The following is a 26,926-nucleotide window of genomic DNA, read 5'->3' as shown; positions in this document are numbered from 1 at the left end:
CTCATGCCCCCCCCCCCCCCCCCCCCCCCCCCCCCCCCTTCCAGCAAGGGAAGGGAACAACAACCTTTCTTTTATCATGAGGTATGCCCCTGTCAGTTGATATTTAAATTTTATTGTATATATTATTTTAATTTGGAACAGATGATAAAACATAAGTCCTAATTAATTGTTGTAAAGAAACGAGAAGTGTTTCAGTAGAGAATGCAAGAATGGCTTGGCACCGTTTTTCTTTCTAATTACTAATGCATTACTAGCTTTGGGGAGAATTTTTATGGTAATGTCCTTTTATTCATTTATTTTCATGCCTTTGTTCTCTGACCAGATAGACACTAACTGCACATCAGATATTTCATAGACCTAGGGGAAAGTAATGGCAGAACAGCAGGCACTGTGCTAATTGGGAGCTGGACTCACAATCAGTTTACGACCAACAAGGTCCTGTTTGCTAGTTAGTGTCTCTGCTGTTTGGCTGCTGAATAACCCACTTGTTTACTGGGTGGAACAAGGCATTGTTTTGGTCTGATCGAGTTATTTTGAAGAAAATATAGAACAGTTCAGGGCTCACACACCTCATGGCCTCTTTTCTCCTCTCCTCTCCTCTCCTCTCCTCTCCTCTCCTCTCCTCTCCTCTCCTCTCCTCTCCTCTCCTCTCCTCTCCTCTCCTCTCCTCTCTTCTCCTCTCCTCTCCTCTCCTCTCCTCTCCTCTCCTCTCCTCTCCTCTCTTCTCCTCTCCTCTCCTCTCCTCTCCTCTCCTCTCTTCTCCTCTCCTCTCCTCTCCTCTCCTCTCCTCTCCTCTCCTCTCCTCTCCTCTCCTCTCCTCTCCTCTCCTCTCTTCTCCTCTCCTCTCCTCTCCTCTCCTCATGCAAAAATGCTTGGGACATGTTTGTTCTGTGTGTCTTATTTTCTCTCCAGTGTAGTTTCCATCGCTTTTACTGTTCTGCTGGGAAAAATGTATTTAACTGTTAGTGTTTATGTACCAACTCTGCTATGTCTGCATCTCACTCCTGCTTTCTCTCCTTGCAGCTACAGAGAGCTGTTTACCATCTCTGCGCAGTCATATTTCTTTATTATCCCTGCAGCCTAGTGGTCTGAAGTTTGAACTGCCTTTGATTTGCATTTACTTGTATTTTAAATCTGAACAGAGGATAGGCAAAACCATAAGGGAAAATTTGAAGTATCTTCTCAAGTGACACTTTGTGAAGTGAAGATTTTTTGAATGTTTCCTTTTTGTTTTATTGGCTCAAAATTCATATAAAAACAAATTAATTGCAGCAATATCTTTAAATGTCATGTTGCTCTGCACCAAAGCCTTTTACTACCCACAGAAGGGGCTCAAAGGTACAATAACTAGCTTTGGCTTCAGTTAGCAAGTTTAGCAACATTTTTTGCTGGGGATCCCGTTTTTCATAGGATGTTATGTTATGGTGATTCCTAGAGGGAGACACAGAGTAAAGAGGATCCACTGAGGTGTCACCAGATGTAGCACATTTGTAGCACATATACGGTAGGGTCAAAGCTCATGCTGTGAGACACGTAGTAGAGATGAATCTGTCATGCCTTTTAGCTCAGAGTGATTGTATCCACTAAATGGTGTAGAGGAAGCAACATGGCAACCATTGTGTCAGGTATTAGTTCACTAGAGCCAAACAAACTCAGATGTCTAGGACAGTCTATTTAAGTGGAAAAGATACAAAGTGTTTACGAGATGTTTAAAGTGAAGTGCCATGCCAGAAAGCCCGAGCCTTTTCCCACCTTATTCCTGACCTCCACCCCTGCAGGTTCTCATCCCCAGTGTTAAGCTGGACTATAGCCATGTTCAGTCTAGGTGTGGGTCCTTGGACAGGCGGGGCTACTCAGCAGGAGGTGGAAACGTGAGTCTTGTGCCACAAGTCCACTGTCTCAGTGTTCATGTCAGTGTTATTTCTGTGTTTTGTCGTATTGTGTTTTTTCAGCGTTGCCTTTTCCTTTTTTTCACCTCGCTTTACAATTTCCCAGTTTTCAACACAACATTCTCCATTAGTGGTTTGTGTCCTGCGAGGAATTTTCATACAGAAGGTTGAATGTCTCCTCCTCCAGCACTTGACAACATTTACAACTCTAGCAGCATTCTACATGTAAAGACTATACTTTTTGTACAAAGGCTGTTCTGTTTTGCGCTAAAAGTAGTTTTTTAGCATTGGTAAATTTTTATGCATAGAAGTCTAAATGCATAGAAAAAATTAGTCAAGTTATTACTAGCAAGACTCTTGCCAGCATGTCTCATCCTCCACAGGTAGCACACTGCATGAAGCACTTCCCTCTTAGCTGATTAACTCCGATTACAGACATTTGAAGGCAGCAGGTACAGTGTGTGCTCAATCTGCAGTTTCTAATTTGTGTGATGCACATTATCAAAGCACCGTTATGCAAGCCTCATCATAATGAGACAATTAAAACTTCTCTCTTGACTTTATGCCACTTCCCTCAGAATAGTCTGTTCTCACCAAACCTCTTTTTATTTGCGTCTGACAAATCCGGGTTACCGGGGATAAAAACTGCCTGCAACGCCTTCTTTCCAACAACTGTGGTGCCAGAAGCATCACCTTTATAATTGCAACCAATTATGGTTACGTTTCACAGTAGTGTGACTAGAAACAAGAATTTGTTGTTTTAACAAAATCACATTTATTATGCAACCATAGACAGCTGTTTTGTTCCCAGTTTTGCTGTGGCCTTATTTAATGTGGTAACTATGAGGATCACTGTGATTCTACATTGTATATTGTTATGCACAGTAAACATGGTAATTACTAGTCTTTCAGTATGTATGGAAACACTAATTAAACACAAAGAGACATCTGTTGTCTGTGGCATATTTGGTCTAGCTGCAGTCAAATAAATAAACAGAAGATAATTGATTTTATACATTTTAGCAATTACCAAACTTGCTTACCCCAAAAGAAAAGTGAAATAAACCTCAGCTGTTTGGTTACTTTCATCTTACCAATAAAACTCAAATAAAAGGGATAACCACTCCCTTTTTCTATTAAACTGTATAGTGTTATATGTGTTTAAGGATAATCATAAAAACTAAAAATTGCACAGTGTTATAGTCAAATAGCATATCTAGTCTCAACAGCTAGACAAATATCTCATGTCAATCCACGGTGAGTGACAAATGGCACATAAGACACTGGTCACTTTAAATCACAGCTGACCAACTGACAGTTCTTGCAGCTTTTTATAGCAGGCACATGACAGAGTTGAGGGCCCTCATGAAATGGGTGAGTAACAAGGGGAGCTGAAGGCCACAGAGTAGGTGGCTGAGTTGTTGAATGAACCAGTCACTGGACTGCATCTCCACAGCTTCAGAAATTTGGGGACAGAATGATATAGTACAATTTCCATTCAGAGGAAAGTCAGAAAGGTACATGCAGGCCCTAATATATGGCCCAGTTGAAATTCATAATTTGGTTCTTTTATATGCATATACAGTACTGTGCCAAAGGTTTGGTGTCTAAAACTAAAATGAGGATGCTTTCAAAAATAATAACAAGAATTGTTTTTTATTCATCAATTAACTTAAAAAAAAAAAAAAGGTACTAGAAACAGAAAAAACCTGAATCAAATATATAGTTGGTGTGATCACACTTTGCCTTTAAAACAGTACCAGTTCTCCCAGGTGCACCTGTGCTCAGTTTTTCAACTTATTTGGCAGGTAGGTTGTTCCAAGCCTCTTGGAGAACTTGCAGTTCATCTGTGGATTTAGGCAGTCTCTGTTTCTTCTGTCTCGTCATGTAATCCCACACTGACTCCATGATGTTGAGCTCAGAGCTCTGTGGAGGCCAGACCATCTGTTGCAGGACTCCCTGTTCTTCTCATCTCTGAAGATGGTTCTTTATGAGTCTAGCTTTGTGTTTTGGGTTGTTTTCATGCTGCAGAACAAATTTGGGACCGATCAGACGTCTCCCTGATGGTATTGTGTGATGGATAAAAATCTAAACATCTAATATTCCTAAACCTCTTGCACAGTACTCTACATACAAGTCTGCATTTTTTCAAGAGAAGTGGCCTTTACTCGCCATTCTTTTACCAAATTGTATTGTTCATATATTAAATTGAGACAATACATTTGTTCCTCTCATGAGTTTTAAGGGCATGGGCGGACCAGTGTGACTGGCCATGATGGTTTACCTAGGTGAAGTTTACCAAGGGTAGTCGAAGCAAAATGTAATATTTTATAATGTAGGACTATATTTGCTAAGCATGCACGTTCCCTTTCTATCAACCTGTAAAACCAAAATCAATACTAGATTTAGAATTCTAGTTGGTTATAAATCATGAGATTTTATAAATCTTCTCTGTAAATCATAAAGAGATCATTGCTGGAGAGACGAGTCAAGCTGCAGCCTGCTGTTCACCCACGTTGACACAAACCACATCTCATCTCTGTCTGTAAACTCATGCTGCATATCTTTGCTAGTGTTTTGCATGTGTGAGGGATGCCTGGCAGGTGAACAGGCTAAGCCGCATTCTGTACATTGTGCACATGGTGTTGTGGTTTGTTATGTGGCTCATGATCTGCGTGGCTCACCATTTTCCTCTCAGGCTATTTAAGAGAGGAGAAAATAAAGAACACGAAATCATTGGTTACAAAAAGGCATATCAACTAAATCAGTCACTTGGCAAAGTGATTGCTGACCACAGGCGTGACCCAGTGATTCATCTCAGGATGTGGTGTATCTCTTCTTGTTCATTGTGCTGTGTCTAAAGCTTTATAGCTCTGCTCTGTTCGCTGTCTCATTGGCTCACTCCTTATATATCTCTCAGTGGTTTTCTCTTCAGATCCCCAGGGTGTGTCACATAACTGCACTTCCCTATCTACTCTCTGCCTGTGGCCACTTTCAAGTGTGCAGTCGTTCTTTTTTTTTTTTTTTAACTGTCTCACACTGAATCGTCACTGTTGTGGTGTAAAATATACAATATTAGACAGGTTTTCTGAACGCGCCAAAACATTTTTAGCTCAAAACACAGTTCCAGCACTCATGCAGTTTGTATTCAGTCTTGGTTCCGTCGGTTTAACAGGCACCAGCAGTTCTCCGCACAGCAGAACACCAGGACTGTCATGTAATAGTCACTGGTATTCTGCTGTTGCGCTGTCTTGCTCGTGTTTTTCTAATAATTACATGCAATTAGATATCACTGTCTCAGAATGTAGAAACAGCAGCCTTTCATTCCTAGTTTATACCCAGTCATTTTCTTTAAACAACATCTAAATCTAGTAGCAGAAGTCATCAACTCTCATTGCCTCATTGTGAGCTGTGAGCTTTTACCACGTCTGTTTCTGACTTGCTTCTTTCAGGTGCAGATACAGAATAAGAAGATTGATTTGAGCCACGTGACCTCCAAGTGTGGCTCTCTAGACAACATCCATCATCGGCCAGGTAACCTTCGGTCTAAACTCATTCGGGGGGAACTGAGGGGTAACACCGGCAGTGGCAGTGTGGAATAAAGGATAGCGATGCCTGCTTATGACCAAAAGGTCACCAGTGCAATCCTTTACCTTCGGATATGAATTCATGTGGTAGGGATGTCCAGCACTCTTTAACAGTGCTTAGAGCAAGTTCAGACTGAGGTTACAGTGCCACAATTTCCAGTTGAGAAATGTGTGTAAGGGTAGGAAAAAACTGAGAATACAATGAGCCGAGCAGACCGCTGGCCCTCATTTATTTTCTCTAAGAAGTAGTGAATCTTGGCAAGAAGCACAGTAGGCCAGAAGCCAAAGGCAGGCAAGTAGTGTGGAAAGCACCCAAATGAACTATGACCTGCAAGGCATAGAAAATCACAGCTTGGCAACCAGTCACACTTGACACCCATCTGGTAGTCTAACATGACTCAAGGACCTCATTTGTGTCCATCATTAACATGGGATCTGTACCGGGATATTTTACTTGGTTGAAAAAAAAAAATCCATTGTAATCCAAGTTAAATGCGACACTGTGATCAGATCTCAGCCAGGTATAAACGCAGTCCATTAACTTTGACCACATTCCTAAGTAAAAATCAGCCTAGGAAGTTGACAGGTCACCAAACTCCACTTCTTCCTGCTAGCTCAAGGTGCCTGGCCGAGTAATAGTGTCACCTTACAAGTCCTCCCTCTCAAAAAAACAATTTCAAATTGAATTCGCTTGCATTTTGACATGTGATCGCAGTGAAGGCAGAATGGAGATACTGACAACGCATATGAATACCAGGTGCAGATGCATGTTCATGGATCAGCTGTCATTATCCAGATAATGTAACCAGATACAGATCACATTTTAATACCAAGGATAAATGAGGCCAAGGAATCCCACAGGTGGTTGTTCTTAGACTTGTTTACCTGTACATGTCAGACACTGAGTGCGAAGGCAAGGCATAAAATTTAATGCACTGTGGCTGATTGTAAACTGACAATAAAGTGTAATTTAATCCAATCTAAATAATAAATGTAAGCTGCCATTTATATTCATCCCTTGAAGCAACACAGCAGTCAAATGAAGCTCCAGTACTGATCTGGACCATGGTCAATTTACAAAATAAAATACTGGAAGACACAATAAACTGCATTTGGATTGACAGCTCGATGGATCCGTCCACAGGTGGCGGAATGTGGGAGGTGTTGTGGTTTCTGGCAGTCTTGCCATGTTCTGTTTGTTTCTACCCTGTGTGTGAATGTGGATGTGAAGCACAATGTTGATCAGCTAAATTGGGTCAAACCTGGGACCCACCTGGAACCCCTCATTCAAATCACTGATTGTAAAAGAACCAACAAAAATCACGTACACTGTTGATGACTTACTTCAGTCCTCAGATATTCATCAGGCAGGGAAGGACTGAGGACAATGTTTTCTCACTCACATTTTATCATCCAGTTCAAGACTTTCTGAAGGGTAAGAACTTCATAGTGACGTCATTCATCATCACTGAAATACAACAAACCAAAGATTAGCAGTGAGAGAGAGCATGTTTGCTCTGGATGGGATCAAATGATGCAGAGGTAAAACTGGTCAAGGACACAGAGTAAGCCTAAAGCAAGATATAGTACATAGCTTGTTAGGATGACATTGGTTTTGGGAAGTCACTGTTAAGTTTTAAGTTTTTTAAGCTTTGATCGCCTCAAATTAAATTATATTTACATCCACTGTGCTGAGGTTGTGGCAAGACTCTCAGTGGTAGATCTCCCAATACCTTTGCAATTGTATCCAAATCCTTATGATCAGACAACTACAGGTAAAAATAAGTATATGTACATTTTTAATTCAGATGAACCAAATACACTGCAGACCTGTTTTTAATACAGTGCTGAAAAGATTTCAGATACTATGTTTATAGTGTGTGTATCTAAGACAGGTTTCCAGAGTACTTGCTGTTTCGCTGTGAGGTGTGGAATCATTTTCCACTCCCACATGATTTTGTGGTGAATGCTTCAGGTCCTGCAGCCCCATCTGCTGGCCCCTTCCTGATTGAGCCTTTATTTTACTACCTTTATTTATTGAGGGTTCGCTGGAAACGCATGGTCAGCATTGCACATTCCTTTTCCCCATAAACCCTCCAAAAACCTCCAGACCAGGGTTTGTAGAAAAAAACTTAAGTCACTTGAGTCAATATTTCTGTATAGTTTTTACATTTTCTCTACTTCTTCCCAGGGGGCGGTAACGTGCGTATAGAGAGTGTGAAGTTGGACTTCAAAGACAAGGCCCAAGCCAAGGTGGGTTCCCTGGATAATGCTCACCACACTCCTGGTGGAGGCCGTGTCATGGTGAGTGTCAGCTCCATGCCCTCAAACCATGATTTAAAGGAAAACATCACGTTTTTGAGAGATTGTCTTACTAGTCAATATAGGTATATGCTTTATGACGACACATACAGCACATGCATAATAAATAACATTTTCTCTGTAAGTCATGGTGTGTAGACTTTTCAGTTGTCATTATATTTTACAAGTTACTTAAACAGTGAAAACAACATAGAGAGAAAAGTCACCCTAGTCCATGAATAGTTTTGTAATCTTAAATGATATGTAGCATAGCCATAGTTTTACTCAGGGAGGCTAAAATGGATTAAGTTTCAATCTAATTATATAATATACATTACACACACACACACACACACACACACACACACACATACATATATATATATATATATATATATATATATATATATATATGTGTGTGTGTATATATATATATATAAATGTGTTTCCAACAGGCCAATCTTTCAAAAACTTGTTTTCCTTTATCTGCCTTTGAGGGTATCAGTAAAGGTATAGTATACACCTCTACCATTAAATTATGTAGAAGTTAATTCAAACATCCTAAATTATGCTTATTTTTTGCAGTTGTTCTAAAGCTGACTCACAATGATAATTATAAATATTTTTAAATGCCTTCTTCCCCATACACTTTTCCCATCACACCACCTACATTTAATAGATTGAGAGCCACAGGCTGGCATTTCGCGACCAAGCCAAGGCCCGAGTGGACCATGGAGCTGACATCGTCATCCAGTCGCCAGGCCTGTCTGGTTCTGTGTCTCCCCACCGCCACCGGGACAGCCACCTCTCCTCCTCCGGCAGTCTCAACATGATGGAGTCGCCGCAGTTAGCAACCCTGGCTGAGGATGTCACTGCGGCTCTGGCTAAGCAGGGTTTGTGAACACTGGATCTGTGGGTTCATCCTCTGCACCACAGACATCCTCAGCCTGATTCCCTCAAACTCTCTTTCTCTCTTTCTGCCCACTCCTGCCACCTAGAGGCAAACTTCAGCTAAACCACAGCCTCTGAACATCTCCACTCCAAGATCCATTTCTCAACTTTAAGTAGGGACTCAAATTAGGAGCTACGGTACTTTGGTCCTCTTTATTTTGATCCTGAATATGTGTTATATCAGATTCATTATGTTGGCCTCTCTCTTTAAATGATGTTGCATAGAATAGTTCAGTCTGAGCACTCACTGGTCATAGATAAGATTAAGTTTGTAAGGACCAGGTATTGGCTTGACTGGCCCTGGATCAGTGTTTTGAAGAAGCTATTGCCTTTTTCTACATAAAATAAGAAGTAATGTGGCCAGCACACCATGCAGCACATGTTGTTCTTGCTCAGTAAACGTGCATGGACGCCAAACCACCTAACAAACCAAGCATCCTTACTGCAAGTCATTCTTGTCATCAAATATATAATATGATATATTTAACAAATATATATAGAAACATGTATAAAAATACAAGTTCTTCGCCATCTAAATGTCCTCAGAACATTTTAAAAGGAAGTGACAATATGGCTATAAAATATACCTGTAAAATTGCATTATTGCAAGAACTAGGTCTATGTTATGACAAGCATGTATTGATTCAAATATTAAAAGAGGCTATTTTGTAATTTAAAAAAAAAGGATTTTAGTAAGTTATTTCCTCAATTATTGGATAAAAATTAAACAAGTTCATGTTTTGTAGTTATTAGTTGTTTACAGTGTAATGCTTGGTGACAGTGTCAGACAGCTGATTTGGTGTTGCTAAGGAATGCATCTCAGTCCTGTTGACGAGCATCATACACTTGTACCTGCTCAGTAGTTCAATATAGAAGCCTGTTTATACTTCAGAACAATATTAAAAACTGGAGTTCGTTCCACAAACATCCATCCAAAAAGGAAACAGCTCAAAGTATATTGTCTTTTCAGCTTACATGATTGAACAATACAGACGTTTCTCCGCTAACAGACTGATGTTGCACTAATTGGGACTGTCTGCTGTCTGCACCACAGAAGAAGTCGCTACCGTTTGCAACCTGAGATTTAGCAGAGGAGCAGCTACTCTGAAATGTCTGTGTGTGTGTGTGCGTTTGGTGCAGAGCCCATGTTGTTTTACCACGGATGCTACCGTATCTGGATGTTATGTTGCAATATGTGAGAGAAGAAATGGGAAATGCTTTTTTTGAAAAATCCATTCAAAAGACACTTGATGAAGAAAAATAAAACGACTGAAGGAACTCAGTCAACTCAACTGTTACATCTGTTAGGAAAGTGTTTGGTCGATCTAGTTTCTTTTTCAGACACCATCTGTGGTATATCTTGCCTCCTGCCTAAATACTGCCCTCACCTGCGACTGTTTGTTTGCTTCTGTGTTTTTTCTGCATTCCCCATCTCCGTGTGCCCCCTCCCCGCCTCCACCCTACAGCAACTGTAAATGTATTTAAAAGGTCAAGTAGATGTACGCAGTTTTTCTCTTGTTGATATGACACCAATTACAATAATTAATGACAATAAAAAGGACAAAAACTGATGCTGGAGTACTGTGTGTTTTTGGATGACAAGACATAGAGTTAAAGCAGGAGTTTGACATTTTGGGAAATCGTTTCCTTTTTCTTTTTTTTTTTTTGAGAGAAACAGCTGGCCTGGCTCTGTCCAGAGGTTACAACAGTCACCTACAAGCACCATTTGTTTAAACCCATACAAACACGTATAAAAATGACAAGTTGTGTGCTAAGCTAATTGCCATCCAGCTGTAGCTTCATGCTGCCTTTTTTCCAGCTGCCTTTTTTCCAAAAGTGTAACTATTCCTTTAACACGCTTCTGGGTGTATTCATTATGCAAATGACTTTCATCAAATAAATAGTCCGACATTCAGGAATAAAATGGGAGTTAGTGAAAATTTTATTGTGAAATGGCAGAGGAAACAATAAGTTAAGACTTAGGGATGGGTTGGGTGAGGAGTGGATTCATTTTGACGGCCAGTCCTGGGCCAGACCAGTCACTTCACTGGCAGATAGAGAGCCAGCCAGACAGTAAAGTGACAGGAGGGGATAATGATTATCCCACCTTCCCCTCCATCACTGTTCCACTGTGAAGACCAGTGACGTAAAAAAAAAAGAAAGGAAAAAAACCCAATGAGACGGGAGGACTAGAGTGAAGATGCGTAAAGAAATATCTCATGGGAAACCGGGATGGCTTCCTGAACAGCAGGAAGAGTAAGAGGAGGAGAGGAAAAAAAAGCACCAGTTGGACATTAGAGAAAAAAAAAAAGTTTAGAACGAAACAAAAGGTTTCAGGAAATGACATCTCATAGTCCTTTGTTCCCCCCTGCTTCCTCAGGAAACAGTGAGTGGATGTCGTGACACCATGGGGTCTGCACATATACGATGGTCACCACTGCAGTGGCAGGGTCCTTACACAGACATGATGTGCTTGACAAAGGCTGTGGATGAAGACCAGGGCAGGACAGAGAGAGGACAGAAGAAAAGGAAAAATTAGTGAGTGAGGAGAAGTATCTAATAATAAAATAACTGAAAGATTTGTTAGAATTGAAAGTTCAAATGAGTAGAGCTATAAATGACATGAAACATCTGCAATATTAACCACAGCACAATAAAATGTCTTCAGCTAGGTTTATGCACGATACATAATCTATAGTATATTAATTTATTTAGAATATCTTTGGAAAGTGGTTTAAGTATGCGTTTAAAGGGTCACTGCAGCAATTTAGTCTCACACTTCTACAAAAATGGGGGAATCACAAGAGACAGATTCAAAAAGAATCGTCAAAATCCAAGCGGCACAGGTCAAAATATCCCGACTTTTTGTCCCGAGTATGGGCCATTTTCCAGTAATGCTCAAGCCTACATTTCCCATAATGCAGTTAAATAGCATATTTTCTTATGATGACATAATCAGGGTTATTTTTTCAAATTGTGTACAACTCCCCAACCAGAGAGACAAGGGGAAGTGATGAGTACTCTTCAACTAAACTGATGAAGTGTAAAATTGGTGGATTTCCCATTTAAAATGATATAAAAACATGAACATACACTAATTATTTATCATATAAACTCATACAGTGTTGAATATAACAAAGTGTTACATAAGCATCCATCATAATATTGTAACTTGTGGCTCACCCTCGTAGTTGACACCGCCGCTCTCGTCCTCCTGTCCTGCCATGAGGGCATCGATCTCAGCCTCAGTCATCTTCTCTCCTGTAGGGGGAGGCAGAGGACAACCAGCATTAATAACACACAGTGACACACACACACACACACAAACACACCACGGATGCAGCCTGACTCACCCAGTGTTGACAGGACAATACGCAGCTCAGCACCCATCACTGTGCCGTTGCCCTCCTTGTCAAAGACGCGCAGACCCTCAACGTAGTCCTCGTATCCTGCCTTGTTTGGGCTGTTGATGATGGTCTGGAGCATGGGCAGGAAACCCTCGAACTCTACTCTCTTGTGAGCCATGTCTGTGTGAGGGGAGACAGAAATGAAAGTTAGTTGCTTCCAGAGGCGAACACGGCCGGCAGGTCTGAGACAACAAGCACCACGTGGCCAAAATCCTTGTCTACGCATTTCAACAACAATATTGCTTCACCAGGTTATACTTTTCTCTGGGTGACAAAATGACATATTTGGACAGATGCATGTTTTATTTAGTGCTTTATTTTTCACATGTGATCTGTTCTGTTCTGATATTTTGCAGACGTTTGTGAAACGTGCGGCAGTGGCTCTGTCAGCAGTGATTAAGTGTTAAGCAGGGTTACAATTTCAACCACTAGCTGGCAGCACATGCAGGATTTTCAACCTGTTGGTATTTACTCGAAATATGTTGTTTATTCAAAGGTGGAGATTTTAGTTTATTTCTGAGACATTTTTGTGACGGATCTGTTCCACATGTCCTCTCAATGACACATTTTTCGGCTGATCTGACTGAACATGACTGATTCCAGCCTCAAAAGCAGTTACTGATTATTTGTTGTTGCATTGTATGTACCAAAAACCAGTCATCACACCATGAACACCAGTGATAAATGTAAATAAAAAAGAATTATAAAAATATAAATTTTAAAGTGCTGCTAGAAATGACTGGTACGCTGCAGATCATGGTGATATTAATACAAAAATCAGCAAAAATAATTATTATATTGAGACTAGGACTAGAGGTAGTACTGTATCTTGTATGACCTGTAGTCTGTTGTAGCATTTCAGTGCCAGGAAGATAAAAAATTTGCACTTTTTTAATAAGAATTATTTTGCATCAAATCATCAAATTTAAATGTAATGAATTGTTCTCAACATCCAAAAGCTTTAAATCTACCAAAACCACATCACCACACATATTTTGACCAAAAGATTTCTCTCACCATCAGCGGAGGGGTTTCCCAGCAGCTTGGTCACCTCCTTGTTGGTGGGGTTCTGTCCCAGAGCGCGCATGATGTCGGCGATCTGGTTGTAAGCCACCTTGTTGTCACCCACCCTGTCGAACAGACCAAAGGCCTCCTTGTAGTCTGTTGAGTGGAAGGAAAAGACGATGTCATCACCTTAATGAATCCGATAGTTCTGTCATTTTTATCAAGAGAATTGCGTTTTGTTTTGTGTGTGTAGGAGCTGCTCAACAGTGAGTTTATATTGACTAAACTAAACCGTGTGAAGCCTTCACAGGATGGTATTTACAGTGCGATATTTCAATTATATTCCTTAAGGGACTTAAAACTGTTCAACTGTGATAGTATATTATCCCCTGTGGTGATTCCTACCGAAAGTGATATTTCCTTTAGAAACATAAAATTAACTTATTCAGTGTGAACATTTGAATTACAATAATATTTGTTTGTCATTATACTAATGTACTGCACCATAGTTCATTTAGACCCAACAATGGAACTAACAGTGAGCCTATTTAGTAGTAAAGCAGTGTTTCACATTTCATTGCATGAATTTAGCAATAACCTTATTTGCATGCTTTTTTGTTATTAATGCATCTTTCATTTCATTTACATTCCTGTATAGTCATATAATAATGTCTGTGATTTTCAATGTCAAGGTTTAATAAGTTCATTAAAATCTTTTGAAGTACAGTATAATAATCTGTGGAGGTCAGTAGTTGAAAATCTCCTGTGGAGACAAAAATAAACTTTCTACATTTTGAATGTATTTGAGTTAAAAGCAGGCAGAGATGGTAGTTGTATATATAGATAACATCTCCACTTTCAAAATGGATTTTGAATAAATTTTATACTAATAAAAAAACTGCTTTGTTTCATACTACATATCTATGCATTTTCTATTGTATGTATGAAATGTTTTTTGGTTTTTGTTTTCCTGTAGCTGTTGTTTGCCTGCCAGCAGGTGGAGGCAGCTCCTCTACAAACCTACAAGGGAAACTTGTCTATAACATCTCTATAAGTTGAGGTATTACAGGCTGAACATACTGACTCCTGCCAGGCTCCGTCAACCTTCATACTATTTCTATCTCAGCCGTCTCCTTCTCTCTCTCTCTCTCTCTCTCTCTCTCTCTCTCTCTCTCCCTCAGCAGGGCTGTGGGATCTTTTAAAAGACCACCTTGGAATTGATAAACATAGCTGAGAATATGAGCCCCTTCCTTTTAAAGGCAAGGCCCTCTGTGGGTGAGCTGAGTAAATGTAGGGAATGCTGACTGCAGCGTAACACGCAGGCGGCCACACAACAGGTCTGGTCAGAAGGGACCGATAGCATGCAGGTGTTTCTCTATGTCAAACTCATTTCATTTTTTTTGTATACTGTCCTTCTGTAATCCATGAAATTAGCTTCTTTTTCTTATTATTTTCATTATTATTATTGAGCTGCTGCTGCTGCTGCAAAAAAAAAAAAAAGTAGTCTCTTGGCACATAATTTGATATCACTGATATAGTGACAGAGAGTCTAATGTTACCAGCAAAGTGCCAATAAACAATCTTAATAAGTGAAGTTAATATTAGGACATGGGGATTGGTTGAATTCATTTGTGATGCTCTGCCCACCAGTAATCAGTGAATCTAACAGAAAATGTTAAAACTAAAATGTAGCCCTCTGCATCACTGGTCTTTTCCTTTATTACTTTAAGATGAAACAAGCTAATATTCTGTATTTGTTTTACCTGCTCTGGTAGAAAGTGATAATCAGTACATTCAGCTGGTGTTTGTTTCAAATGAAAGCCTGCAGATGTTCAGCCCGCAGCCCATATTCAACTTTTTTACACAAAGTTGCATGGACAGCAGCTGACCACAACCGGATGCGTATACTTTTCAGTTCATTTTTAATATTAGCTACGGTTAGAGCCAAGACATAATCATTCTGTTTAAAAGGCCAGTGTGTTGTAGATGCTGTCTTTTTGATGCAGCATTCAAGATTTTATTTGATTTTTTTAAGATTTTTAATGCCATTGTAAAAGTTTAATCCTCTGTACGCTTGAATGAGTCCTTAGCTTCACAGAGCCTTTATCGGATTTCACAAGCCATCTGATATTCCCGAGGAATGTCAAAACACAAATGACAGAGGTGACCATCTGTCGTGAACACATCAAGACCCACTACGAAGTCTGTTGCAGGTTGGCATCATCATTCATCTTTGAGGGAAGGCCACAGTTCTCTTCATAGGTTCACTATCAAACCTCTCAGTTTCTGGCATATTGATTTATTATATGGGTGCCTTTTCTCATTTTCCACAACTGTGGGCCAAGAGATACTCACGAGAAAGATGAGCTGATGAGTGTCATGTGTTGCAAAGGTAAAATGAGGTTTACTTACCCTCAATCTGGTCTGGACTGAATTCCACCTACAAGCCAATACAAAGCAGCCATGTTAGTATAAAACATAATCACTGTCACTCATTGTACATGAATAGGCATTTTCCATTTAATCTAGACTAATCAATCAGGTCTAAACTAGGATTAAACTTGTCTCTTTGCCAAAATTAGCTTCACATGATGGCATCCGATCTGTGGAGGTCCATCTTTAGCTACATTAACATGTCCACATTTGGTGTCATCCTGCATTGCCATCAAACATCAGTCACCACTCTGTTAGTCCAATCCAGAGAGCTGGGGGCGTGGTCTGACTCATGGTGAGCTATCCATGGTTCTGGTCATTCTCCTCTGTCCTCTGCACAGCTCTGACTATGGTCCTTCAAACCTGCAGCGGTTCTCACTAACTGACTATTAACTGTGCATCCACTCACAGATGTTTAGTAGAAATGTGTCCACTAAATGTGAAGATTGATATGCATTGAATAAAAAAAAATGTATTTATTAATTTTCTTAATTAAACAATATTTTGACCTCATCCATCAGCATCATCTGTTTTTCTTGGATATGATGTATGCATACTGTGGCTGTAGCTGTCCTTTACATAAGTTGAGTCCCATAATCAAAGTAGTGACAGCAGTCCTCTGTTCCTCTCTCTTCCTTCAATTGTATGATATAAGAAGGGGAAAAAAACACCTTGTTTTTGCCTGGGGATCCCTCAAGAACCGCTTTTTGATTTTGGGAACCATTGCAGTGTAGGTCTAGTTCTATCATACAACTCTGAGTGTAAAAGTCAAATCTCAACTCTTACTGAACAACCATCATCCTATCGCCATCCCTCCCCACAGCAGACCAGATCATGCTCTGACTGTCATTATACCTTGACGGCGGACAGGTCGACAGCGGGAGCTGCAGGAGCAGGGGCTGGCGCGGCTGCAGGTGCAGGTGCGGGTGCTGGTGCAGGTTCGGCCTTCTTGGCGGGAGCCTTAGCGTCCTTCTTGGGTGCCATTTCAGCAGGTAGTAGAACTACTTTGTTCCTGAAGTACAGACAATTCCCGGTTCGGGTGACAACACAAGGAGTGTAGCACAGAGTGGAGGGGACTCGAAGCAAGAAATCACCGTCTGGGCGTATATATATGAGGCTATTTTTCCTCTTGACCCCCGTCAACGCTGACCCCGTGTGAGGATTGGATAGCTGGTGGGAGGGGTGTGTTTGTGTGTGATTGCTGGTGGGGGGGTCCTCTCTAAACATGGACCACAGGGCTGCGGGCCAGAAAGTGTTTATTTATGCCTTATATCGATAATCAAAAACGAAAACATTGGAAACGGTGTGAAAGGTTACATAAGTCAGGGGCCATGCGATTTCACAAGTGCGCAGTTCCACTATTACGCGCAGCGTTGCGCATCATTACGCACAATCTGGACCCATTCTCGTCTATTTGAGGATGATTTAGTGCAATAGTATTTGACGATGTTAAAAAAAAAAAAAAAGACTAACGTTGAGCCTGTTTTACTGTCTGTATAATCTCATGGATAAATAATACGACTATTAAAGCCTGAATGGAGCTTTGGCAAGAGAGAAAGCTTTTAACTGTAAAGTGAGGAGCACTTCCAATGTGGAGTTGCATAACATCTTACTCAGTGGTAAACATCAGCTTGTGTCAGGTACAAAATAATATTTCAGTGAATGGTCAGAAATAAGACACTGGAGATAAGGCGAGGAGGGTTTCCCAGAAAAGAAAAGGCCGTTCATGGTCATATGCCCTGAGCACTGTACCAGTATATATCTGGGATGTGTTTGATGGGAGCTTACCCTCAACTCATTTCACTCACATTGTAGTTTGATGACCTTATCTGCCTTATCCTTTGAGCCAGGTATTCAGGCGCCAAGTCTCACATTAACAGTGTTTATGGGTGATGGTTAAGTCAGGATATCAACATATGTGTTTATCATTATCAGTTTTTATACTCACATCAGTTTACCATAACATCTCTGATGTGAGTATAACTCATCTCTGACTGCAATTCTGATGGACTCATCAGAAGTTCCATCTAACGCTGTGTAGTCAAGCATTGCACCATACTTTATTTTAAATTCTAGCATAGATCCCAGAGTTCCCAGAGACACAATCAGCCTACATCATCAGGCTGAAAATATGTATAGAAATGTGGATAAAATGATGCACAGTAGATCTAGGATGTCTGATGTAATGGTGCTGCCATAAAAACATGGCATATTTAGTTGAATATTTTATTCCGTATGAACATCATCAAGGCTTGAGTGAAGTGCCGAAAATCAAGCCATTAAGAATATAAATGAGTTAGTGTCAAACAGTGTGGTAAACTGAAAAAGAAATAAATGCAAGTGGAGGGAAAAAACATGTAGACCGCACTGATCAAACTAGTTGAAATTAGTACTGGAGAAATTTTCAAAGGACCAGGCTATGAGACAGATGGTGGACGTGGTGTCTTTCAGATCTAAGAGCAAGCCATTGTTTATTTCTAGTCACTGACAGTGTGTGTTGGGTAGAGCAGCACCTGTGTTCAATTTGGGGCTCGGTGTTGGTGAGCGGTCACGATGTGACGTAAAAGCGCTGGAGATTTAGTGGAGGTTTCAGCTGCTGATGCCAGTAACCCAGATAAGACTAAGAGTGCAAATTCTGTCTTCTTAATTCTTGTCTATATCTGTCTCCCAGTGCCAGCGGTGCTGCCCCGCCCACACCACCATGACAGGACTTGGTGATGACGGAGCTGCATAAATTCCTTCCCTCCCCCCACCCACTTGCTTTCACTGACCCCATCTCCACGAGGGCAAGCCAGAGAAAGCCTCAGTCCCTCAGCTGTCATCTGGGCTCACCAACGGCACCCCACTGCACCTTTTCCGAGACTGACTTCCCTTCACTCCCTCCCCCGATAGAAACTCTGCCTCGGTCCTTGCACCTGTGCTGCAGTCCAATCTGGGCTCCACTGTAGAATCTTAATGGATTCAGTGGCATGGAAGGCCTTTATTAAGATGTGGTGGCATATTCATCTTGAGTGAAGAAGAAAGGAGATATCAAGTTTATTTGGTAGTGTTAAGTCTACCAAGTTTTATTGTGTGAATTATAGACAGTACTGAGTTGCACGTGACCTCAAGTAATCCATTGCAGATATTTAGGAATTTAAGTTGTGTGGTTTTTTTTTTCGCCCAACACAGTGTGTGACCTATGTCAACTCACTGAACCTGTTAGGTTTCCGCTAAAGTAATTCCAGTGCCAATTCCCAGTATTCATGTCAAATAACAAAAAAACATTGTTGAAAAAATTTTTTTTTTCTCTGTGGTTAATGTTTGCGCCAGCAGCCTGAAAAAAACAAGTTTCTAAATGCGTTTTAGTGTACTGTCACTGAGTCATTCTGAGTATCACATTAGTAAAGATTAACGATCTCCTTCTTCTGACTAAACATGTAACCCTTATCCATCATCAGGGTCCAGCTCCTTTGGGAAAAAGCCATAGTGAAGATGTAAGGTCAGATCTTTTAAAGGTGGGGGGGGTTCAACTGTATAGTAAAGGGCACAGCAGTGACACTCTCCATCTGAAGATCAGTTTCAACAACCAGTCCTTGGTGACCACTGCTGATGTCCATGAATCTGGTAGAATGAGGAGAGAGGAAGCAAAAATCGCTGCCTTTATGCTGATCCGGAGAAGATCTTGGGTTGAAGTTATCCGCTGTTGGCAATTTGCTAAGTATTAATATCAGTATTTGCAAAAAACCCAAAGGCAAAAATTTAGAATTTAGGCCAATAGTTCTCAAACTATTTCATATCAAGGACCCCCAAACTGACACAAATTAGACCACAGACCCCCCAGAGATATTATTATGAAAAAAGGAGGATTTTGCTTTGCGTGCTTTCCACATATAGACATGTAATTTCATTTTAACACAGTTAAAATTGTACTAAATCCTGCATCTCCGGCCCTACTCAACAAAATACACAAAATACATCCCACTAAATGTTTTTGTGACAAATTGTTGCCACATTTAAAAGCTGACATCTCACCATGCAGAGGTCCGGTGCACAGGCATACAGCACAACAGGCTCTAGACTTAACTACACTCACTGCCTGTGCAATAATTTGTTTAGTGCAAGGCACTTTATTGCAGGTCAGTCACCAGGAAATCTCTGTGAGACTGTACTTAGCAGTGTTTTGAGCTAAATGCCCGCTAACATGCTCACAATGACAACATGAGCATGCTGATGTTTAGCAGGAATAATGTTTAGGTCTATTATGTCCGCCACTTAGTGTGTCAGCCTGCTAACATTTGCTAATTAGCACTAAACTCAGTCAAGTACACCTGTGGCTGATGGGAATGTCATTTGTTTTGCAGGGATTTGGTCAGGAACAAAGTATTGGACACATTTAAATTTTGACTTAATGAGAACTCTGGATAATTAAAATCATTTAAGTTCATCTGGAGGGGGACTACAGCCAAACTACAACTTAAAAAGTACAACTTTTTCTCATTTTTGCACCATGACTCTTGGGATGGCAGATTTAGTCTGTTGGTCTGTCGGTCAGTTGGTTGGTCCACCACTTTGGTTCAGACTGAAATATTTCAAAAACTATTGGATAGATTACCATGAAATGTGATACAGATATTCCTTATACATAACTTATACAAAGTGGCTAAATGTTGTCTTCTTCCAGGCACAAACAATACTGATCTATAAATATCCTAGTTAGTCTCTGAATGACAGCTGTCAGAGCTACTGACATTTTTTACTTGACCTGTGTTCCTTCTTTGGCAGTCTGGTCTTCTAGTTGGCCAACATGTGGTCTAAAAGTGTGCTTCTTCAGCTCTCTTCTAATTCAAACAATCAAACTTTTTTTTTTTCTTTTAGAGAAACAGACAAAATGTGCCAAACATCCACATTGCCTATTAAAAGGTTATAGTAAACTGAAGCAATTTGTTCAACAAAAATGTCTAGATGTCTATGTAAAGACACCCACATTGCCTTCAAAAATGTTTTTAGTTAGACGGCTTCTATCTTCCCACACAGCTCTGTTTAAGACTTTATCATGAATGTTATCTGAATGGAATAAGATCACATATAGACAGCAGTGTTCACCATTGGGATGTTTACGCATCAGAAAACAGTAATGGGATACGACCAAAGTGGAGTACAAAATGGAAAACAACAAATGGGGTGCATTTAAACAGAACACTATTACTTAGTCAACTATTTCATTTTATTGAAATGATTTCACTTAATTTGCATGAGCATTCTGGAGTGATATTGTAGCCAAGAGAGGGAAGCTGCGCACACACACAGGCATGAGAAATATGTTAATGCTATAAAGCAGAGACCTCAGTAAACTCTGTTGATTTTCATCAGCTGAGACAAAGAAGCTTTTTTGGATTATGTCACTTTAGACTGAGGAACAGAGAGACATGAAAGGAAGGGTTTTGGGGGGATATTCCTTTTGAAAACTGGGATCTATCCTTTCTGCGTCACCTCCTCACTCTCTCGCTGTGTCCTTGGGGGGACAAGCAAGGCATTTTATAATATCACCCCCAGGTTTGCTTCAGGACAGGACAGAACAGGACAGGCGCTATAACTGTCTCCTCTCAGGAATGACAGTGTGGCCTGAAGCACTGATGCCTGCGTGTTGCTTTGCATCTCTCAAATTCACCTTCCACTTCACAATATTTCTTACATGAACCCTGATGTAAATTCTTACTGAACAGAAGAAATGACATTCATGTTACCAGAACCAGGACTAAAACATCAACCCTGAAATTGTGAGATGTGCAATTAAGATTCTGTGAAGGAGACAGAGGCAGTGATTTTAAGACACAGTGCCTAATGTCCTAATTTTGGAGTCCTCCTATGTTAAGTATGATTAATGAAACGTGAAGAACCTGAGCTTGAGAAAAAAAAAATCATGCGATGAGTGCAATGTGGTGTATGATTCCAAAGATGGCGGAGGCTCCTAGGTCACTGGCGTTTTGCCTCAGTGGAGAGTTGGAGGGTTGCTGTGATGAAGGAAATGACAGAGAGCACACATGAACTTCCTTCGCCACCAAACATGTAGCAGAGGTCACCCAGTCAGCCATCTGTGATGACTAGAGAGTAGATTTTGGACTCTGGTTCTGTCCACCAACCCCCCTTTTTCAAACCCTGAGTGCTTCCTTCCCTGCCTTCCAACCATGCCAAAAGGAATGAGGCTGTAACTGAGCCTGGGGGGACAGATGGAGCCTATTTATAGTCCCTACAGAGAGGTGTGAAGTTTCTTGGGATTTCTAAGAGCGGGGGCCATGGCTCCTTAAGGGGGCTGATACAGTCTCTGTGGCCTGCGTGCTCTCTTACTCTCCCTCGCTCTCTCAAAAGCCCTTCACTGGCCACACAGGGATTAGATGGGGGCAGGCTAAACAAAGCCACTGGCTGCCCTTTTTAGTGGGGACACTACATCACTGCAGAGGAAGGGAATCCGATAGCGTCCTAAAGGGACAGTCTCTTCCTTCTTTTTCTCCAGCTGATGACTTGATCCTCCTTTAACACCGTGGAAGCTGAAGTTGCTGTGGCAGTCAAGACAATCATACCGTCATCACTCAAAGCAAAGATGGTGACGCTGTGTGAGTGTCTTCTTCTAACATGACAGCACATACTGTTACACTGAACCAGGATGGGAGCAAAGTACAATTCTAAAGATGGTGATACACGTTAACCCCATCACAGTTATGGAGGCTTGCGTCAAGCACTTTGTGATAATTATAGAGACTTCCAGGGATTAATTAAATTCATGCAAAGGGTGATTAAATGGAATAACAATAATTTACATATCTAATATACATATTTGATAAAGTGTTAAGTTATTCATTATTTAGAAATGGACTTACTCCTGGTCCGTGAAGCTACTATATCACTACTGCCATTATTAGTACTATTAATAATATTAGTATGACGTGTAAAATCCCGCCAAAGGGTGTAATTACAGAATGAAATAAGATTTAAACAACTACAAAGGTCGACCACATCACATGGTTTGCACAGTTTTGCACAGGGCTCGGGTTTGTCAAATAATTGATTTTAAACTACCATTGTTGGTTTAAATCAAGCACCTATGCACCCATGAACCGTCCAGGCCTCTCAGATCATCAGTCCCTAGAGTCAAAACTAGGCATGGAGAGGCGGGCTCTGTTATTTTAAATCAAGGCTTAAAACGTTTCTGTTCGCCACTCTCTTTTTTTTTTTTATTATAATGTGTAACTATTATTAACTACTATTCTCTCATATCTTGCACTGCACTGTAAGTCTTACTCTCGAGTCTGGTTATGTCTCATGTAAAGCACTTTGAATTCTGTCATGCCTTGGAATAACATACAAAATGTATCTTTAATCTCTTAAATCAGTCTGATCTCACACTGAACAAGCACCATCATAGATCCTTGAAATTAAACATCTATTTTTTCTTTCATCTCAGGACCAAGACTGTGCTTGGAAACCTGGCAAAGAGAGCAGCGAGGGAGCCTGTCTATTTACGTCCTCTCTTAAGCTCGGTCACCATCTGAGACTCACACTTGAAACCTCAGACAATGTGGGGGTGCCTCCACCGCGGACAGACACTGGAGCTCATTAGGCTGTACCCGAGCCAATCAGTGGAGGAATGTAGAAGGCGGCTAATCACAGCTCTCCCAGTAATAAAGGACCATGCTGTGCATTGCACAGGCTTCTCATGTTCTCCCAATCATCACCCAGCAATTTTCCATTGTATGTGATTCTGTCATTATTTACAACAAGTAGCCAGGGCTGGGGGCTGTGTTTTGAGGGCATATCATAACTATTTTAAACAGTCAGCAGAAAAAAAAATTGTCTGTTTATTAAATGTATTATTTATTAAAATAAGCTTTCTTATGAGTTTATTCCAGTGTAGATAGATAGGGTGACAATATTGTGTGAAACTGTATATAAGGGAATGTCTTTCAGATATTAAGAAAGCTTCATATCATTCATATTATTAAGCTCGGCGTAATAGTAACTATATTGCACGGTTTTTAAATGTCTAAATCTTATATGTGTTTGCAAATAAAAGAGAGCAGAGTGAGAGTGTGTACTGGGGTCTGTGTTTTGACAGTTTCTGAAGCCAAGTTAAGAGAAGGTGAGAGTTAGTATAGTTACTCAAGTTAACCTAAATTAGCTAGATCAAGCAGAGCAAAGAGAGGCTGAGCACAGGGGCAGAATTTGCTAATGTTAAACATCACCTCTTCATTCCACACCCCTGCTGTAGCTAAACGTGTTCATGGCCTCTTTTAGAGGATTCAGATCTACATCTTCTTTTCTTCTATAAGTGCATCATTTTAACCCCCAGAGCGAAGTTCATATCATCAGGCCATCATGTTTGACTATCATCTTTCTAATGGGCTCTGCTCTGGTACAAACCTCAGCTAACTCCTGGATGGGACTTGCTCATATTTGTCTTTCGAAAGTATAAGATGGCATAAAAATAAATATGTATGTATGTCACATGCTTTATTTTGAGGGGCAAAGGCAAACTAAAAAAGAAAATGCATCTAATGAACATTAAATTTAGCTTAGCTTAAGTTAAGATAAAGCATCAGCCACAGTCACAGACAGTAAATTATCAGTCTGGCTAAATAGTCTGGATTTCATGGTGTTCTATTGTGAATTTTAGATCAACTTTAGTCATCATAGATTATAAACAAACAGACAGACAGAAAAATGATTTACTACTGGCCTGCGTACCTCAACCCTCTTGAATATTTTGTTCAACCAAAAACACCAGGACACTGATGGATATTTACCATCGGCACAGTAGAGCCACAGTATCAACTCTTTTACCAAAGTAATGATGATAAGTGGAGAACAAATCATGTTTAGACAGCAGTGTAAATCAAGACACATTAAGTGATCCTGTACTTTGATGCATCACTTCCTACATAGGATACATATGCATATGTGGTCTACATAGAGACTTCAGTTTAGGTGTCACATCACCTCTAAAGCCGTTATAGCTGGCAGTGAAATGATACAAGGGGCCTCTCAGCTGTTGATGTATACTCATATATATATAGGGCTGCACTGTCACCTACACATCATGTGTGCCTCTACATCAGTGTTTACTAACTCAAAATACCTCTGAATCTTTTGAGCAGAAATCACCACTGGATGTCACCACTGCTCCGCAGATGAAGAAGAGGAGTTGGTGCTAAATTTGGATGAGAGCAACAAGATCTGATTGTAGCAAGGGGGCATTAGTTTAAACAAATGCAGAGGAGAAATATAGAACTAAACTTTAAAATAAAGACAGAAGACTAAAATTAATTAGGCTGTAATATAAATGTATACAGTAGCCTATATGTTATATGCAGAACATTTAAATGTAAATGTAAGGTACTTATTGACACACTGTCCCTAGTCTCATTTTTAATGCTGAAGATTTGCAAATGGCATCATAGCTTTTACAGAGTGACATAGTTATAAAGTGTATTGTTCCAAGTCAGACATCTGGAGAGTGGAGGTATTTCCTGATCTGCACAGGTCCTATTACTCACAACCACTTTGTTCAGACTGCTGAACCCAGCAGAGTAGCGGTCAGGCAGCCTTCTCCACAGAGGACCGGTCTTGCAGTGATCAGCAAATACACAGACCACTCTAATCCCACCACCATGGAGCCTGTCCATGACCAGTTTGCCTTTTTTTGCAGGCAACTGACCCTAAAGAAAAGGCTGTAAAGGCTGTAAAGAGTTTGTTGCACAGAAAGCAACACACAAAAGTTTGCTGTAAGCAGGTACAGTCATTCCCAGTTGACCTGCATTTCCCTTTAGATTCTTTTCAATGCACTAAAATTTAGGCTGTTTATGTAATCAATATTTCCTCATGTGCAGACATTTTTTAAAGAAGACTGCAGTTTTTTTTTCTTTTGTAGCATCAGTGTAGAAACAGAATGAAAGCTGTTTAAAATGAAGGTATGAAATAAAATGTGATAACTTTCCACACAAAAGCTGCTTGATTTTTCAGGCCTCAAACTCAACGCATAAAACTTTACAAAAAAGCATAATCTATTGGTAAACTAATATACATAATCTGGCACTGTGACTGTGGATATATAGCTATTCAATTTGAAAGGTTAACATTATGACACACCAGAAAGAGTTAAATTATTTGGCCTGCAGAACACTTCATTGTTCACACTTAACAATCATGTGTGTTTTGTCCTTTAAACAGATGTGACTATCAGGATCATCCCTCTCATTTGACAAAAAAATAGGCGTTTATCTGAAGACCAATCTAAAAACTGTGCGTTTTATGAGTTGAGAAAAACAACGGTCCAGCGGCCAATCCCGATCAACTATTCGAGCTCTCCGTTGAACTGTCTGAGGACACGAGGGGCAGCCCAAAACTCACTCATTCATTTGTCTTTCAACGAAATTTTACTCGTAGTTGTACAGTCACCAGGTTGTAAGACAGTGTATTTACTTACATTTTTATATCGGTAACTTTATGCTAATATGACAAAAATTCTGTTAGCTTGCAACGTTGTTAAATCTCTGAGACAAGGATGTGTGGTTGGCAGGAGAGTGGGTAACACGTCGGCCTGGCTGAGACTTCAGACTACTAAACTTTTTAGTGTGAAGGTAAGAAAATGGCGTGCGAGTGAAAACTGTTGTCAGCGTTAAATGGAAGAAATGAGCCTTTTCAAAACTTTCTCCGAAGTGTCGCCAATTGAGCGCTAACGCAGCGGTATGCCTCTGAGCTCCAGGCCGAACTCCACAGAGGAATCTGTGAAGTCTGTGATACCTGCCTATACACGGATGTGCACACATGTAGAAAGTTATTACTGCCTATTTAATAAAAACACCAGAGGCCAATCCTTTATTCGGCATAGGTTCAACACAACGAACAGTTATTATTTGAGCATTATTTAAACTTGAGCTGTAGTTTACAGGTTTAACCGGTCTTGCGTCAGAAACAGAGCATGGTAGCACAGTGGTAGCGTTAGCCAGTTTAAAGAGTTGGAAATGTGTTGGAAAATGGTCTGTCTGGTGGATTGTCATTATACCGGATTGACACATGGCTATGCGCAATTTAAAAAGACGTAGGAAGTCAATTATATAAAGTAGGTGGTTTTGTCATTTAGTAAAACCGCAGTAAAGTACCAGATTTTAAAGTGCAGTTTGGGGCGGCAATTGTCAGCTTGCAAAAAAGTTTCAAAAGGAATTTTGCTCTTATAGTTGATGAGATTTTCATTCTGCTGTCGCAGCGGTTGTGTAGCATGCAGCTGCTGGACTCGTATCCATCATAAGTGTAGATTATAGTGAGAATTGCATCATGAAACAGCCTGATTGCGAAATCCGACTTTCAGTACCAGAAATCC

The 26,926-nt window shown here is 40.4% G+C and overlaps 3 protein-coding genes across 14 annotated transcripts in view; 2 read left to right on the top strand and 1 right to left on the bottom strand.

Annotated features, from left to right (window-relative positions):
• map2 (microtubule-associated protein 2) overlaps positions 1–10,299 on the top strand; it is a 95,015-nt gene extending 84,716 nt beyond the window's left edge. For 9 of the 12 annotated variants that reach the window (XM_056388783.1, XM_056388781.1, XM_056388773.1 and 6 more), the window contains 4 exons: positions 1,779–1,871; positions 5,342–5,423; positions 7,668–7,780; positions 8,457–10,299. In XM_056388783.1, coding sequence (XP_056244758.1) covers positions 1,779–1,871; positions 5,342–5,423; positions 7,668–7,780; positions 8,457–8,678 — 510 coding nt within the window. In that variant the 3' untranslated portion in view covers positions 8,679–10,299. The remainder of the gene's footprint in view (positions 1–1,778; positions 1,872–5,341; positions 5,424–7,667; positions 7,781–8,456) is intronic. The other 3 variants (XM_056388780.1, XM_056388782.1, XM_056388778.1) reach the window with 2 other exon arrangements.
• Positions 10,300–10,647: 348 nt separating this feature from the next.
• Positions 10,648–16,659, bottom strand: myl1 (myosin, light chain 1, alkali; skeletal, fast). Its single transcript, XM_056388786.1, has 6 exons — positions 16,429–16,659; positions 15,553–15,580; positions 13,153–13,296; positions 12,082–12,255; positions 11,912–11,989; positions 10,648–11,211 (listed from the first exon to the last, which is right to left on the bottom strand). Exons 1-6 carry the CDS (start codon positions 16,555–16,557, stop codon positions 11,183–11,185), a joined length of 582 nt encoding a protein of 193 aa, XP_056244761.1. The 5' UTR covers positions 16,558–16,659; the 3' UTR covers positions 10,648–11,182.
• Positions 16,660–25,944: 9,285 nt separating this feature from the next.
• Positions 25,945–26,926, top strand: part of cps1 (carbamoyl-phosphate synthase 1, mitochondrial) — a 74,665-nt gene continuing 73,683 nt past the window's right edge. The window contains exon 1 of the mRNA XM_056389974.1: positions 25,945–26,186. Coding sequence (XP_056245949.1) covers positions 26,061–26,186 — 126 coding nt within the window. The 5' untranslated portion in view covers positions 25,945–26,060. The remainder of the gene's footprint in view (positions 26,187–26,926) is intronic.

This window comes from Seriola aureovittata, chromosome 11, assembly GCF_021018895.1.
Source record: "Seriola aureovittata isolate HTS-2021-v1 ecotype China chromosome 11, ASM2101889v1, whole genome shotgun sequence".
NCBI lineage: Eukaryota > Metazoa > Chordata > Actinopteri > Carangiformes > Carangidae > Seriola > Seriola aureovittata.
This window is presented reverse-complemented; position numbering and strand designations above follow the sequence as displayed.

What these genes read in the sequence shown, in the direction of transcription:
- myl1 (XM_056388786.1), bottom strand. Translation starts at nt 16,557, where the DNA reads ATGGCACCCAAGAAGGACGCTAAGGCTCCCGCCAAGAAGGCCGAACCT. An exon ending in TCGACCTGTCCGCCGTCAAG is followed by an intron (nt 15,581 to 16,428) that starts GTATAATGACAG and finishes ATTGGCTTGTAG; the next exon opens with GTGGAATTCAGTCCAGACCA. An exon ending in TATTGTCCTGTCAACACTGG is followed by an intron (nt 11,990 to 12,081) that starts GTGAGTCAGGCT and finishes CTCCCCCTACAG; the next exon opens with GAGAGAAGATGACTGAGGCT.